Source organism: Phaseolus vulgaris, chromosome 1 (genome assembly GCF_051622355.1).
Source record: "Phaseolus vulgaris cultivar YP4 chromosome 1, ASM5162235v1, whole genome shotgun sequence".
Lineage (NCBI taxonomy): Eukaryota > Viridiplantae > Streptophyta > Magnoliopsida > Fabales > Fabaceae > Phaseolus > Phaseolus vulgaris.
The window spans coordinates 50,010,769-50,026,471 of NC_143498.1; the positions used below are offsets into that span (position 1 = coordinate 50,010,769).

General features: G+C 35.3%; 2 protein-coding genes across 3 annotated transcripts; both read left to right on the plus strand.

Moving 5' to 3' along the window:
- Positions 1–1,607: 1,607 nt before the first annotated feature.
- Positions 1,608–8,397, plus strand: APG3 (Peptide chain release factor 1). Of its 2 annotated transcripts, none has more exons than XM_068617596.2 (15): positions 1,608–2,125; positions 2,207–2,263; positions 2,336–2,416; positions 2,506–2,563; positions 2,656–2,759; positions 3,293–3,344; positions 3,824–3,873; positions 4,088–4,153; positions 4,233–4,397; positions 4,759–4,831; positions 4,916–5,048; positions 5,350–5,407; positions 5,545–5,592; positions 5,952–6,035; positions 8,084–8,397. In XM_068617596.2, the coding sequence occupies exons 1-15, from the start codon at positions 1,847–1,849 to the stop codon at positions 8,153–8,155; spliced, it is 1,380 nt and encodes a 459-aa protein (XP_068473697.1). In that variant the 5' UTR covers positions 1,608–1,846; the 3' UTR covers positions 8,156–8,397. The 2 variants fall into 2 exon arrangements, with proteins under 2 accessions (XP_068473697.1, XP_090161412.1); XM_090305286.1 differs by having other exon boundaries at positions 1,895–2,125; positions 3,824–3,877.
- An 882-nt stretch (positions 8,398–9,279) lies between these two features.
- On the plus strand, positions 9,280–15,571 carry LOC137814715 (catalytics). The gene is made up of 15 exons (XM_068617597.1): positions 9,280–9,963; positions 10,063–10,135; positions 10,244–10,265; positions 10,349–10,427; positions 10,558–10,590; positions 10,776–10,924; positions 11,109–11,265; positions 11,637–11,877; positions 12,039–12,280; positions 13,402–13,665; positions 13,764–13,874; positions 14,187–14,411; positions 14,497–14,700; positions 14,848–15,024; positions 15,102–15,571. Exons 1-15 carry the CDS (start codon positions 9,736–9,738, stop codon positions 15,303–15,305), a joined length of 2,409 nt encoding a protein of 802 aa, XP_068473698.1. The 5' UTR covers positions 9,280–9,735; the 3' UTR covers positions 15,306–15,571.
- Positions 15,572–15,703: the final 132 nt, after the last annotated feature.

The following is a 15,703-nucleotide window of genomic DNA, read 5'->3' on the forward strand; positions in this document are numbered from 1 at the left end:
AGCTAATGCAACCTAATAATTAGTATCAAACAAGTTAACCAAAGTTTGGGGTTTAAACATCCCAAGATAGGATTAATTGCCTAAAAACTACAAATTCATATAATATAATATGCCAACATCTATTTGAATTCATTGAGAAGCTTCTAATGTCCTTGTAATTTGAGACATATTTAAAAATATTACTAAACTTGTCTATAGGAGATGGAATTTTGTTCAAAGTGGGTTTAGGCCTTTGACTCCTGAACCCTTGTTGAAGCAAGAAACCACTTATGTTTTTCAGTCTGCAAATAAAGTTTAGTTACTTCTCCTACTTCAATTAACTACTTTTTCTTCTAATAGCTTTAAAAAACAAAATACGAGTAACTCACTTGTTTACCTTAAACAGAGAAGAAAACACTAGACTAGGTAAACATAAAATGTAATAAAGATACAAGTGAACGATTAATACAAGAGTATCTACAATGAAACAACAAGCTCGGGTTTCTTTATTATTTTTAATAATGTTACGCACTTTTTTTATAATGTTATAATATCCTTTGCTTGCCAAGATTACTCAAAAACAATTTCTACAACAAAAGCTAATATTATTTATATTAGATTTATCTGTGCTTAAAAAATATTGTAAAAAAATATTTTATTTTTAAGTGATTGTTTTATAAACAAAATTAGCGTGTTTGTTTATAATTATAGAAATATTTTTTTTGGTTGTTTCTTCCTGCATCCCATTATTACTCTTCATTTACTTTTGAAATCTCAAAATTATCTTTTGTATTTTATTTTAAAATGCAGCTTCCATAGCAGTGTGTGAGTTGTAGGTGGAATTGTGGAGGTTGTGCAAAGGTTAAGTTCGATGAAAATACTGTGGAGCTACTAATGGTGTTGAGAAGGTAATGCAAAGTTATTTTCTAAAATAGACACTACAAAAGAGAAAAACCTCCTAAGGGTCATTTTCGTTATTTCATGTTGTTGATGGAATGCAGAAGGAAATCCTTTTTTTTTCCTTACAAGAAAGAGTAAACTAGAAAAAGATTAAGTTGTCATTGTGATATTTTTGTTATTTGCACACACATTTTGCTCACCCAAAATAACAAGACTGTTTCTTGACTATTTCTTCCTGCACCTCCATATCTTCTTCTGTCACCTCCATACCCAACATGAAAATACATTTTTATCCTTTTTTGTCACCCTATAAACTAGTTTTCAAATTATGTAATCCAGAACACATTTGAAAAATAACTTCTGGATTACATAATTCGGAAGCTAAATAAAATTTTCAGATTATATAATTCGAAAAGTAATCATGCATATGAAAAAAGGCTTTCAGATTACATAATTCAGAAGCTAATTATAAATTTGAAAAATGACTTCTGAATTACATAATTCGAAATATTATAGATGAATATTTTTAGAAATTCGAAAATTTATGGAGGTGAAAGAAGAAGGTATGGAAGTGCAGGAAGAAACAGTCATATAACAAATACTAAGCCCAATACATTTTAGGCCTGGGTGTTTCTTTATGCACGCACTCTCATAAGGGTTTGAAAGACCATAATGCCCCGTATCTTTCTGCATCCTATATCTTCGAGCTCTTGTAGATATGTGTTGGTGAATTTCTTTGAGAAGAGGAGCATATACTATAAATGTGGCCACACTCAGAGAACCTACAGTTTGAAAGTTATTTATTTTAAAATGATAATTTTAGATTGTAAGATTTAGAGCTCATTTTAAAAAAATATTTTTAAATTGTATAATAAAGATGTTTTATATAAAAAGTTACTTTTGAATTCAGATAAAGTAGAGATTTAATATTTATGGAGGGAAAAAAAAGTATGAGGTGTAAAACGAAATGGCCTTTAGGCGAAATAAATTGATTAGAGAGCCCAAACAAGAACCCAACAGAATCAGTGTCTCATCTCATCCAAACACTGATGCGAATAACCACTCTGCACTAATGTACGCTCCTTTCGCTTCTCTATCCAGTTACTCAGTGGCCATGAATAGCTTAACGGCGAGTTTCACAGCTCGAATATGCAACACGCGCCGCGACCTACTCCCTATGCGACGCCGTTCCTCATTCGGCCGCGTCGCCACCAAACTCGCACATCCAAGAATTGTTTGCATGGCGGTATGTCGCTGAAATAATTGAAATACCACAACTCGTTGAATCGACTATGTATTTTTTCTTCTTATTGGCGTTGAATTGCAGGAACCTTATCTGATAACGAAGTTGGAATCTGCCGAGAAAACCTGGAAAGAGTTATCGGTATGTATGCCACTACGCGCTGTTATGCTTCCATTTTCTGTGATGATTTTTGTCTCTAAGATGAAATTTCAGGTCAAGCTTGCTGATCCAGACGTTGTGTCTGATCCAAAGGAGTATCAGAAGTTAGCACAATCAGTGGCAGAGCTTGATGAGGTGCTACAATTTATATTACTACTTACTCATGTGCATGGAAATTAAACCTTCCTTATTGACTAAACTGTGTAATGTTAATTGTGGTGCAGGTTGTGTCCATCTATAGGAAATTTAAAGACTGTGAGAAGCATCTAGAAGAAGCCAAAGGTTTGCTGAACCTTTCCCTCTTGGTTTAGGTACTTGAAGTTGAAGGGTGAATGATATTGATTTTGTTTTCTTTTTGAACTATTGTTGGTTAGCTTTAGCGAAGGATGGAGGAAATGACGAGGATATGGTGGAAATGATATCTTTTGAAATCGACTTGTTGTCCAAGCAACTAGCTGAGCTTGAGGACAACCTTAAGGTTTGTTTTTAACATTGTAATTGCATTGCAAGCTGCAACTTTTTTTCTCAAGTCATATTCTGTCGTGCTTTTGACCTGTGTTTTAATCTCCAAAATCTGAATTACTAAATTCTAAGTCTGTTATATGTTCATTCATGAAATTTTCTTCTAGTTATGTATTGTCTTGGGGGATACAACGTTTTCACTTGAAAGTTTGTTTTTGTTTGCTTCTTCTAGTTCAATTCCAATGCAGTAACAATCATCAATTTAAAATGTTGAATCAGTTGAAATTTCAAAACAATGAGAGGAATTGTGACTTGCTTTCATCACTCCCATAATATGTACTCTCTTTTGTTACTGGGTATCGTGACTCATGAGTTTCCATTCCTTGATTTTCAAAACATTGCTAGGAATCTCCTTTTAATATTTCTCATTATTTGTAACCTCTTTTGCCATTGGTTACCTTGAGTTTTCAAGCCTCTCCTCCAACTTCTGTATTTCCCCCCAATTTTTTGTATTTTGGAACTTCTTAATTTTGTCCTACATAATGATAGGTGCTACTGCTTCCCAGTGATCCTCTAGATGCTAGAAACATTATGATTGAAGGTACATAATCTCTTTCTTTATATTCTTGTAGCTCAACGATTTTACTTTTTGGCTTAGTTGAGTGTTTCATGCATCATGGGAGTGACTTGTGCTGTGCTATATACAGGACATAAAAATAATTTATAATCTTTCTGACTAATGTTTGCATTTTAATAATAGGAAATGTAGAAAATATTATTAAGGAATTTATTAACTTGATAAAGGAGAGGCCGCATCATCATATGTGCATATATAACTGGATTAAGATTACAATTACTTGTGCTACTGTTTTTTAATTTTTCTATATAGGAGGAGTGTTGCTCGTTTATTTAATTTATATACATAATAGAGTGGCCTAATTTTTGGCTTCTCCCATCATCTACATTTAAGTTGCACTCCACAATTTTGGATAGTGGAGCTTAACATATCAATACATTGTTTTCTTCATTTACTTTTCTAGTTCTATAAAGGGGTTTTTTTATCTTCATTCACTTATGCAGTACGAGCAGGCACTGGTGGTGATGAGGCTGGAATATGGGCTGGTGATCTTGTAGGTACATGCTTACATTTGTCCTTTCCGAGTTTAATCCATGTGGAATGCTTAAAGTACTCACACATGTAACAAATGAGAAATCTTTTATTGGATAATTTCTGAATTGTTTAACTCTCTCTGCTACTCTTTTATTATTGCTGTTCAAATGAAGGAACCATTAATGTGAAGTTCAATTATAAGCATATTTTGATGCTGTTTTGTGTTGAATTAGGTCCGAATGTATGAAAGATATAGTGAAAGGAATTCTTGGAAGTATTCTCTCGTCTCAAGCTCTGCGGTATTCCTCATAAAGACTCTAACAGAAGCAGTTTCTCATTGCTTATGTAATTTGTATAATTTCTTTTGCCATCTTTTAGGCAGAAAAAGGAGGATTCAAAACTTATGTAATGGAGATAAAAGGCAATCGTGTTTACAGTAAATTGAAATATGAATCTGGTGTCCACCGAGTTCAACGTGTTCCTCTAACAGAAGCACAGGGCCGGGTACATACTTCTACTGCAACAGTGGCTATCATGCCAGAGGTGGAGTACATATTTATGGCTTTTAGCAATAAATTATTCATGATCCTAACATATAGGTTTGAAAGCAATCAAAACATTATTTAAAGTCTTCGCATTTGAACTATTTCTAATTTAACATTTTATTCCAAAAGTTACTACCGTATAACGGTCTATCTTAATCATACACGTATCTAGATTAAGTCTAAAGTGTGTGTGTATAGATATAGATATAGAGATAGATTTAGTATTGTCTGAATTTATTATCTATATTGTGGAAAACAGCTTTAATTTTTGGCAGTCTAATTCAGTAAGTATATGCATGCCTTCCCTTTTTTTAAGATTTAAAAACATCTAAATCTATTGACCTGAAATATTTACTTAGGTTGATGAAGTTGAAGTCGTAATTGACCCCAAAGACATTGAACTGACGACGGCACGTTCTGGGGGTGCCGGAGGTAAGTATCCATGACCATGACACCATTTTAGTCAAGTAATCAATCTTTCTATTCCTATGGAGCTCATGCAAAGATATGTTGCAGGTCAGAATGTTAACAAGGTTGAAACAGCCATCGATCTGGTCCATAAACCAACGGGAATCCGCATCTTTTGTACTGAAGAAAGAACACAACTTAAAAACAAGAATCGTGCTTTTCAGTTGCTCCGAGCAAAACTGTAAGCATCAACATTGTCATGTAGCTTTTCTGATTCTTGCCAGCTTCAGAAGTCTGGTTTTAGAATAGAGTCATGTTTATCTCTGAAATGTCTTCCACCTTTATTCCCCTTTTCCTCTTAAATACATGTTCACAAGATAAAATATCTCAATCTTTCTGTTCAATTATTCTTGAGGAACTAAAGGATATTATTATCGAAAAGCCAAACACTCTGAGTTCGTTAGTGTAATTTTTTCAAGTGTTCACTTTAACCTATTTGCTTTAGCATGTTACATGTAAAATGATACAATATCCTTTTACAGATATGAGATAAAGCTAAGGGAGCAGCAGGAGTCACTACGAAATCAAAGGAAATCACAGGTACGCTCCTTCTTGTGCAGGTGTTTGAAATACTAGTGAGATATTGATTGAATTAAATTTTATACGGTGTACTTGCTATACGGGTGAGCAAACTGTTACTGAGTTAATTTTTTTTGCCTTGCTATGTCCAATTACAGGTCGGTACAGGTGCACGAGCAGAAAAAATTCGGACATACAATTATAAGGTACTCTATGTTGTACACTCACTCATTAGTCTCTCCAATCCCCTTCCAAAATTTGATGAATTTCTATATAATGTTGATCATTTTTCCCGTTATAAATTATTAGTGGAACAAAGCTGGTACTTTTTGTTAGAAAAATAGAAGATACGTGACAAACGTGACATAATATATAATGTTATTTTTGAACATCTTTGATAATCATGTTCATTGAGTGAAGTGAATAAGATTCCGAGAACTATAATTATTCAGTTCTTGACAGAATAGAGGTCAAATATAGCTATATGTTGTTGAATTTTCATTTTGTCTTGATGAAACTAAGGTTGCTTAGTGCCAATTTTTGACACTTCAATTTTTCCTATCAGGACAACAGGGTTACTGACCACAGATTGAAGACAAACTATGAGCTCACCTCTTTTCTTGATGGTGACATAGAAGATGCTGTTCAGGTATATTACCTAACACATGGAATGGACTTTTTCTTGTGTTTCCCCTTGTCTTGGCTGTGTTAAAAATATGCTTAGAAAGTGGTGTATGTTAATATATGGGCACATGTGCACTTTGTTGGGGTGGCTTATACTTGTTTAGGTATTAAGGGAGATAAAAGTTTGTAATTTTTGACAGATTTCAACTAAAAGTAGAAATTGTATTCAAAAGAGTGACTGGGAGTATGTTATTAGTATTCCTCCTCTTGGTATGATTAGATGATGAAGATTTATATTAAGATAACAATGGTATGGTAAGCAAGGACTTGTAACAAGAAATTTTGTAGGGTTTCAGGGATCCCAAAATCATTGATACTCTTGGATTGGATTAGATAGAGTGGGGTGGATATGGCTGGATGCTGGTTGGTGTTGAACACCATTGATTCTCTGACCATAATTCACACAACATTAACCAAAAAATAACTTGTTTATATTTTAAAACACTGCAATGCAAGGGTGAACAATGGAAACTCTAGGAAAAAAAGGCAGGGACCTCACCCATGGGCTTGTAGTAATGGCTGACTAGGAGCATGAACAAGACCTAAGGTGTGGATAAGCACGGTCCTTAGGAACATCCGCGGTATGTCATGCAAGCCCCCAAGAGTACAACATGAACTTCTTGGGTGGTACCCATAAGCACAAAACTAGCAAGCAAGCTCATAAGAGGAAAGAACCTAGGATAGGAGAAGAGTGGAGAGTGAGTGAAGGTATGTTTTGGAGGAGAGGAGAAACACCTATTTATAAGAATTGAAGACTTGACCTATATGTTTACAAGGTCCCATAATCACCTAGGTTACAAAAGGAAAGGTGGAGAAAGTGGAGAACGATCCGATTAAAGAGGGTGAACATTATGGAAAGAATGGGAGCCAACATTTATCACGGAGGCCAAGGATCCCATAATCCAAGGCTCCAATGTTCACAAGGCCAACAAATAGGGAAATTTGGACAGGATTTAATTTAACATTTATATTAACCAAAGGCAAAAATTAAATAAATAAAGTAAGTGGTAAAAAGAACCTAGAACTCCTTATCACACAAGCGGGGTGACATTGACAGGATCTCAATTGAACTGTGCACAAAAAGAACAAATGAGGCCCGTAATTTCATGCGCGCGAGACCCTCCTCGTTTGCTACCAACTCAAAGGGTTAATCTAGGCAATGTTAGACTATATGCTTTTTGTAATACTCAGTTCATTCCACATATTGCAAAAGCAAGAGAAAGAAAGAAGAAAATCCTAGGTCTCATATAAAGATGTAATGTATCGAAGTTGGTATAACAAACTATATAAACTGAAACTTAACACACATGTAGTCAATATAACTTGTATGAATCAAAAACACTTAGTATGTGCTAGTGGTTAATCAATCACAATACACCCTCACAATTCTTGTTGTTATGGTTGTGTTGTGCTTACTAGATCATGTGCGTGCCTTATATTCATGAGTGCTATAAAGATTCTTATAAAATAAACTTTAACCTTAAAAAAAACAAGCTGGTGAGGTTTGTACCCAGTTATATATTTAACCTTAAAAACCAAACAGGCTTTAACAAATATATTAACCAAAGAGAAAAATAAAATAAATAAACAAACTGAGTGGTAAAAAATAGAGAGACCCAAAGAACGCAGACCTCTTTATCAACCGTACATAAAAAGCTCAAATGAGTCTCAACTTCATAACTCCACAACTTCATCTGTTGGAGACCCACCTTTTTTGTTACTCATTTCTCATTTTGGAAATATAAGGACTGTCTTGATATATAAACCATTTAAGGATATGTAATAGACAACGTGGACTACATGATTTTTGTAATACTTACAAATAGTAAAGACATAATTGACGAACCGTAAAGAAGAATAAACAGTAGATTGATCAAAAGATGCCCTTTTTTTATACATTAAAAGGATATGCTACGGTATGCACTTTGCCATTAATGAGTTAATATGATTTAATGAATAAATTTGCTTTGCATAATCAGGGCTCTGCTTTGTTTTAACACTTTCTTCTTGCAGTCTTGCGCTACAATGGAGCAAAAGGAACTTCTGGAAGAACTTGCTGAATCTGTAGGTGCTACGGCTCGCTGATATGCAGTAGATTTTGCCCAAGTTATTTGAAAGATTTTGCTGGAGTACTTTTCACAATGGAAGATCTGTCGTATGGTTGGTCTCCTGAATGTGTCCATCATCCTAAGTTGGAGATATGCGTGTCGAATTGATTCAATGTGTAGTGAATAGGGAACACTTTTACATGTAACATTTAATTATATAGGTTTTTAAGGACATTTAATCATATAGTTATGAGTAAAGATCTCTTTCATAATCTAAAATGGTGCAGTTAACTTATGCATTTTGTGTTGCCTACTCTCACATACAGTTGAAACTTGGAAGTAGCCAAAATATGCAAAAGTTGAAGCGGTCTTGTAAGGTTTCTGAGGGTTCCATTTCCGACCAAAAAATAAAATAAATAAAGTAGTATTAATTTCTGACCAGAGCTTCGTGTCTATCTAAGGGACACGACAGCTTGCTGACTAATCACTACTTGGAAATCATTAGTTTTTATTTTATTTTATTTCGAATAATGTCTTTTATTGTTAGTGAAAAATGAAGAACTTATTTTGCCATTCTCTTCTTACAAATTTTAATTGCTCCAGGACTTGGTGCTGTAAGTGTTCGTGAGCATTTGGATTAACCATAGGATATTTTATAATACAGCGTATTAAAGTTAAACGCATTGAAAGTTAAATTTAATTCTACTTTGTTGACGTTGTAATTTTTTTATATCATTGTTTAATTCTGATAAATTAAAACAATACTCTATTTACGGTAAATAGCAATGTAATAATAATCTGTAATAAAAAAAATAATGTCTGAAACTTTTTAGATGTTTGATTGGGATATCATGAATGGAGTCCGTAAAACTAACCTAGCATTAACTAATAATATCAAAACATTAAAAGGTAATATATGGAATTTTTACGATAAAAGTATGTTAATTTGGATCATTTAACCATAATTATAGAATATTCCCTTTGTTTTGTCTAAACTTTGAAGACATTCCAACATGAGATTTGTGTATGTCTGCTTTGGTAGAGAAAAAATAAATAAAAGAAACAAAAAACTAAAAAAAGTTTATTAAAAGAAATTAATGAAAAAATAATTTTATTCATTCATTATTATTATAATAAGAAGAAGAAATACACTTGTAATTTATTCTTGGTAAGATTACAAAAACACTTCTTTCTCTCTAGGATATCGCAATTGATTATGTGTTGTGCAACATAATCAAATTATATTTTTGCACACATCACTTACAAACTTCGTTCTTCTCTCATTTCCTTCAATCTCCTCTTTTCTATTCCTTTAGAATTTCACTGTTTTCTTTCCATGGTCCATTCTAGACACACGTTGGGATGAACATTATACTCTATCTAACCACTGCTCTTGGACTGGATTCCCAGTTACATAACCGCGAAGCATGTGGACCAGAACAAACAGGTCCAAGTGTAGATGAGGGAAGAGCTACACATGGCAACTCACCTCCGATTCTCTAAACTCTGAATAAGCAATTTCCATTTCCCAGGGAAGCAAATAGTCACGTACACGTTCCCAATATTACTCGCTACACTACTCTAGTTCATTCATTGTGAGTCCCCATAATCCTTTCTATGCTTCACCGTATCACCCATTCCTCTTCTCCCTCTCTTCTCCTCCTACCACGTCTTCTCTCACACCAACCCTTCCCCTCTTCAAATTTCAAATTCCCTTTCTCACTCTCCCCAAAACGTTTCACTCTCAACCTCATCTCCATGGCTTCATCTCATTCCCTCCACAACCACACTAACCGACTCGCTTCCCAACAGAGCCCTTACCTTCTCCAACACGCACACAACCCTGTAAGTTTTCTTCCTTCTCATCTCGTTTCTAACGCGATTGCTTCCTTTCCACTACTATTTTATTACAATTATTTTCTTATTTCCAATTCCCCGTTCAAGGTTGATTGGTATCCGTGGGGCGAAGAAGCCTTCGCCGAAGCGCGCAGGCGCGACGTGCCTATCTTCTTGTCAAGTAATTATCTCCCTTTGTGTATTCTGCTTCTCTTTTTGCCAATTTAGTTTGCGTAATTGACTGCGAAGTTGGCTGTTGTGGTGTTGTTGACGGCGATTCTGTTCGAAGTTGGTTACAGCACTTGTCACTGGTATGTATGTGTGTGTGACTCACGATTCTTATTCTTTATCTCAAGATTTAACGTTTTCGGAATCTGAAGTGTTTGTTTGTAAGGTGTCATGTTATGGAGGTCGAGTCTTTCGAAGACGCAGCGGTTGCCAAGCTGTTGAACGATTGGTTTGTTAGCATTAAGGTCATTTATTTTTTCCTTTTATTTTACTTTGAATTTTGGTTTCTAGAAAGTTTCTCTCTGTTTTTACTCTACTTTGCTTCTCAAGTTGTTATGTTTTGTTCTGTCTTACTTTAATGTGTTAATACTACAGGTGGATCGAGAGGAGCGACCAGATGTTGATAAGGTATAATATTGATACGTTAATTTTTCATTTAGTTTGTATATTTGGAAGCATGTCAGCTAAGTGTACCTACGAGGATATTGTCTCCAAAATGGTCTTTAAGAATTATCCAAAGTTCCTTTGGAATTTGAATTTGAGGGTTTCACGAGGTAACAGGGCGTACTAAAGGATTTTTTCTTCGTCTTTAGGTATACATGACGTATGTGCAGGCTTTGTATGGTGGAGGAGGTTGGCCCCTGAGTGTGTTTCTTTCACCCGACTTGAAGCCTTTAATGGGTGGAACTTACTTCCCCCCTGATGATAAGTATGGGCGACCTGGATTTAAGACTATACTTAGGTGAGAGATATTGCAAATGTTAACTTGAATTGTCAACCTGCTTGGGCACTTCTCTTGAGTTAATTTGAAGGATGGCATGGCATGTCAAATTGTTGAGTATAAAACTTCAGGTCAATTGTTGAAAATTTGTATTCTGGTTTTTGAGGTTCTTATTTGTATACTCTTCTGTTCCTGCTTTCTCCAGAAAGGTAAAACAGGCTTGGGATAGTAAGAGGGATATGCTGATTAAGAGTGGAGCATTTGCAATTGAACAGCTTTCTGAGGCAATGTCTATTAGTTCAACTTCTGATAAACTGCCTGATGGGGTTCCGGCTGATGCATTACGTCTGTGCTCAGAGCAGGTGAGGCTTTGAGCATATGCTTCTGTCTACCATTTCAATTTTACCAGGAAACCTTCCCCTCCACTTCTATGACACGTCTAAAGGGGAGAAAAGGAAAATGGGAAAAGAAAATAGAGTTTCCTTATACACAGTCTGTCTGTCCTCTGTGCTATTTCTGTACAAGAGAATGGAGAAATTATTAAAAACATAGCAATCTTGTTTCCTCGCTTACAAAGAATGAATTCTGAGTCTGATAGCAACCAGAATGGCAAGATTTTTATATTGTAACGACATAGATCAAATATATTATTCTCTTTTTGTTATAATGTGAGAATGATCTTATATCTGCATGCATTTGTTAAGTATCATCCAATCTATTATTTTCTTTGTAGCTCTCTGGGGGCTACGATTCAAAGTTTGGTGGGTTTGGATCTGCACCAAAGTTTCCTAGACCAGTTGAGATAAACTTGATGCTTTATCACTCCAAAAAGTTGGAGGAGACAGGAAAATTGGATGGAGCTAATGGAAGTCAGAAAATGGTTTTATTTAGCTTGCAATGCATGGCAAAAGGCGGGATTCACGATCATATTGGAGGGGGCTTTCACAGATACAGCGTGGATGAGTGCTGGCACGGTAAGTTTAACTTGGACTTTGAGTAAATATTTGACATGTATATATGAGCTATTTCTGTGCAATTTGATTTGGCCATTTTTAATTAGGATGTGCTGTTATATCCAATGGTCCTTGATTTGAAATCTTATGATTATATTGCTGAGCTGTTCATATCTTTGCAGTTCCACATTTTGAGAAGATGCTATATGATCAAGGACAGCTTGCTAATGTTTATCTAGATGCGTTTTCTATCACTAAAGATACCTTCTATTCATATATATCACGGGATATCCTTGATTATTTAAGAAGAGATATGATTGGTCCAGAGGGTGAAATCTTTTCAGCAGAGGATGCTGACAGTGCAGAGACCGAAGGAGCTGCAAGAAAAAAGGAAGGAGCCTTTTACATATGGGCAAGCAAAGAGGTATTTCATCCATGTCCTATTGGACTTTCCTAAATATATTTCTTTAGGAATAATTACATTAGGCTCCTGAAAAATACAAGTCCTCATTTTGGTACCCCAAAAATAAATTGGCTTTTCAAACTTTATATCTTTTAGTTGGGTCCATTTATGAACCATAATTGAATATTCAGAAAACTGATGGTATTAATCACTAATTAAATCCATCTCAAAGAGGATTGATAGACTGGAGAGGTCCAGAGCAATGTGCTCCTCAGAGAAGAATTTTTTTGTCCAATATCACGTCTAAGGAGTAATAATCATAACCAACTATCCTCTCACCACTCGCCCCTCACCCCTATATCCCCTTTCTATCTTGGAATCTATGCCATGCATAACTAGTTCTGCCAAATTGACAAACACTAAACTTTGGGGCCCAGTTTTTGCTTTCTCTCATAAACCTTCCAAATCATGGCACACTTTTGGTTCAAATCCAGCATCTGGCCTTTCAAAACCATTCAGAACTATCTGGGCTCGGCTGACATTAAATAACTTGACATGGCCTTCAAGTTGCTGACATGACACAATAAATATCAATTGAAATTTTTTAAGGATTCGATTTATCCAATTTATTTATCTTGTGTGAATTAATAAATGTATCTTTCAAGAGCACAGTGTGTTAATTATTAACTGATAGTTTGCTAAGGACATTCTAGCTACAGTATTTTCAAAGTTGATCAGGAAATATTTGCTTAAACTCGTGAGCTATGGTATTCCTTTAAATCTTGACATAATTTATATCTTTTTCTATTCATTGTTGGGTTCTCCGTGATATTTATTGCACAACTGTGAATATTATTTTTCATTGTTTTTTATTCTTGTAGATCTCTATATTGTACATCCAAATAAAAATAGAATATTTCTAGTTGAGAATAATTAGATATCTGATATTAAATAAAAACTGTGGTTTAAGCTTTTTACTAAACATCTCTCACATTTGGCAGGGTATCACAGTTTCCTGTTTCCTTCTGTAATTCTCGATTCTACCTACGGGGTCTTGACATCTTTTTATATAAGTGTTGCAATTAATGATTTATTGGTGTATTATTTTTGGGGTGACTTCCGACCTGGTTTGTTCTATCTAGGTCCAAGACATACTTGGAGAGCATGCTGCTCTTTTTGAGGAGCACTATTACATAAAGCAATCGGGTAACTGTGACCTCTCTGGAATGAGTGATCCTCACAATGAATTCAAAGAAAAGAATGTCCTGATCGAAAGAAAGGAACTTTCAGAACTGGCATCAAAATATGGCATGTCAGTTGAGACATATCAAGAAATTCTTGGAGAATGTAGGCGTAAGTTGTTTGAAGCAAGGTCAAGGCGTCCAAAGCCACATTTGGATGACAAGGTATTTCCCTTGAATATTCTTATTGATTTATTTAGGATTCACCTAAGATGATATATACTTCAACGTTTGTGTACTCTCAAGGGTTCTTATGCTCTTAGGTTATTGTATCTTGGAATGGATTGGCAGTCTCTTCTTTTGCTAGGGCTTCTAAGATTCTCAAGAGCGAAGCTGAAGGGACCAAATTCTACTTTCCTGTTGTTGGCACTGAAGTAAGTTTCCTTCGTACTACTAATATAGCATTGATGTGAATGGCTACCAATATTTAAAAAAGATGAGAAACACATCCTATTTAATATTATGATGTTTCTGGAAGATATCTGTAAGTTATCATACAGATATACATTTTTAAACTGTTGATCACAATTAATGCTTTGGATAATGAGTAGTTTCTGAGTTAGAGGACATTGACTGTTTAAGTTATGAAGGAATAGTGGGTAAAGTTGTTGGAGGAACACATGTAGTCAACTTGATTTTTTCCTTTGTTTTTAAATTTCTTCTCCTTTTGATTATGTATATTTCAGCCAAAGGAGTACATGAGGATTGCAGAAAAAGCAGCGTTTTTCATTAGAAAGGAACTTTATGATGTGGAGACTCGCAGGCTATACCATAGTTTCAGACGTTCTCCGTCTAAAGCTCCTGGTTTCTTGGATGATTATGCTTTTCTGATTTCAGGATTGCTGGATCTGTATGAGTTTGGTGGTGGAATTAGTTGGCTTCTATGGGCCATTGAATTGCAGGAAACCCAAGTAAATATGGATTTTCTGGACTCCATAGAAATTTTATTTCTTGTATGCAAGGCATTTAATTGCTAATGATATTAGTTGCTTGCAGGATTCTCTGTTTCTTGACAAGGCTGGAGGTGGATATTTCAATAATACAGGAGAAGATCCTTCAGTTCTCCTCCGCGTGAAGGAAGATCATGATGGGGCAGAACCCTCTGGAAACTCGGTTTCTGCTATAAATCTTATAAGATTGGCTTCCATGGTTTCTGGAAGTAAGGCCGAGAATTATAAGCGAAATGCAGAACATCTATTGGTGTGTAAACTCCTCGTCCTTTTCCTCCTAAAAGCTTTTTCTTCTCATATATGTGCCAACAATGGTGGGATGGGATTGTTTGAGGTCTGTTTCTAGATCACTGGGTCAGTTGCAACTGACTAGAATTCTCCTCAAATGGTAATGCAGGCAGTTTTTGAGAAAAGATTGAAAGATATGGCTATGGCAGTGCCTCTAATGTGTTGTGCAGCAGACATGTTGCGTGTACCTTCTCGGAAACAAGTGGTCGTGGTTGGTGGAAGAACGTCTGAGGAATTTGAAAACATGCTTACTGCAGCTCATGCGTTATATGACCCCAACAGAACAGTAAGCACAGTTACTCTTTATATCCTTACATCTCATTCTGATTTTCGTCAAAACATTAATGCTGGTGTTGATCGCAGGTTATACATATAGACCCCAGCAACAAAGAAGAGATGGAATTTTGGGAAGTAAATAACAGCAATGTCTCTCTGATGGCGAAAAATAACTATGCCGTCAACAAGGTTGTAGCTCTTGTTTGCCAAAACTTCACCTGTAGCCCCCCTTTGACTGATCGTTCTTCACTTGAAGCTTTGCTCTCCAAAAAACCTTCTTCGTTCACATAAGCTATTGGTTGTGATTTTAGTAGGATCGTCAGTGAAAGCTCCCCTCTTGGAAATCCCCGTTTTCATCTACATAAATAGTTGGTTCGGATTTCTGTGTAAAATAAAGGTAGGCAAAATTCTCCGTTGAGTTGAGTTCAGGGATTGATGCATGGATGCATCCCCTTTTCGTTTGCCTGTGTTCAGGGGCCACAATTTTTCCTCAAATTTGACAAAGAATGATGCAAGTTTGTATATGTGTGTACAATAAAGTCAAAATGTCACGGCTATATCTTTCCATAGATACAAAACTAAGTATTTTCAAGGACATCAATCTGGGGCGAAGAAGCCTAAATTTAAAAGAGGAAAGAGAAATTTGAAATTATCTAAATTTAAGTAAATAAATTATTTTTATAATTCTT

Bases quoted from the DNA above. Each gene is read 5' to 3' on its own strand.
- APG3 (XM_068617596.2), top strand. From the start codon at position 1,847: ATGGCCTTTAGGCGAAATAAATTGATTAGAGAGCCCAAACAAGAACCC. The intron at 2,126-2,206 runs GTATGTCGCTGA...GTTGAATTGCAG, and splicing joins CAAGAATTGTTTGCATGGCG to GAACCTTATCTGATAACGAA. The intron at 2,564-2,655 runs GTTTGCTGAACC...ATTGTTGGTTAG, and splicing joins GCATCTAGAAGAAGCCAAAG to CTTTAGCGAAGGATGGAGGA.
- LOC137814715 (XM_068617597.1), top strand. From the start codon at position 9,736: ATGCTTCACCGTATCACCCATTCCTCTTCTCCCTCTCTTCTCCTCCTA. The intron at 12,281-13,401 runs GTATTTCATCCA...TGTTCTATCTAG, and splicing joins ACATATGGGCAAGCAAAGAG to GTCCAAGACATACTTGGAGA. The intron at 15,025-15,101 runs GTAAGCACAGTT...TGTTGATCGCAG, and splicing joins TATATGACCCCAACAGAACA to GTTATACATATAGACCCCAG.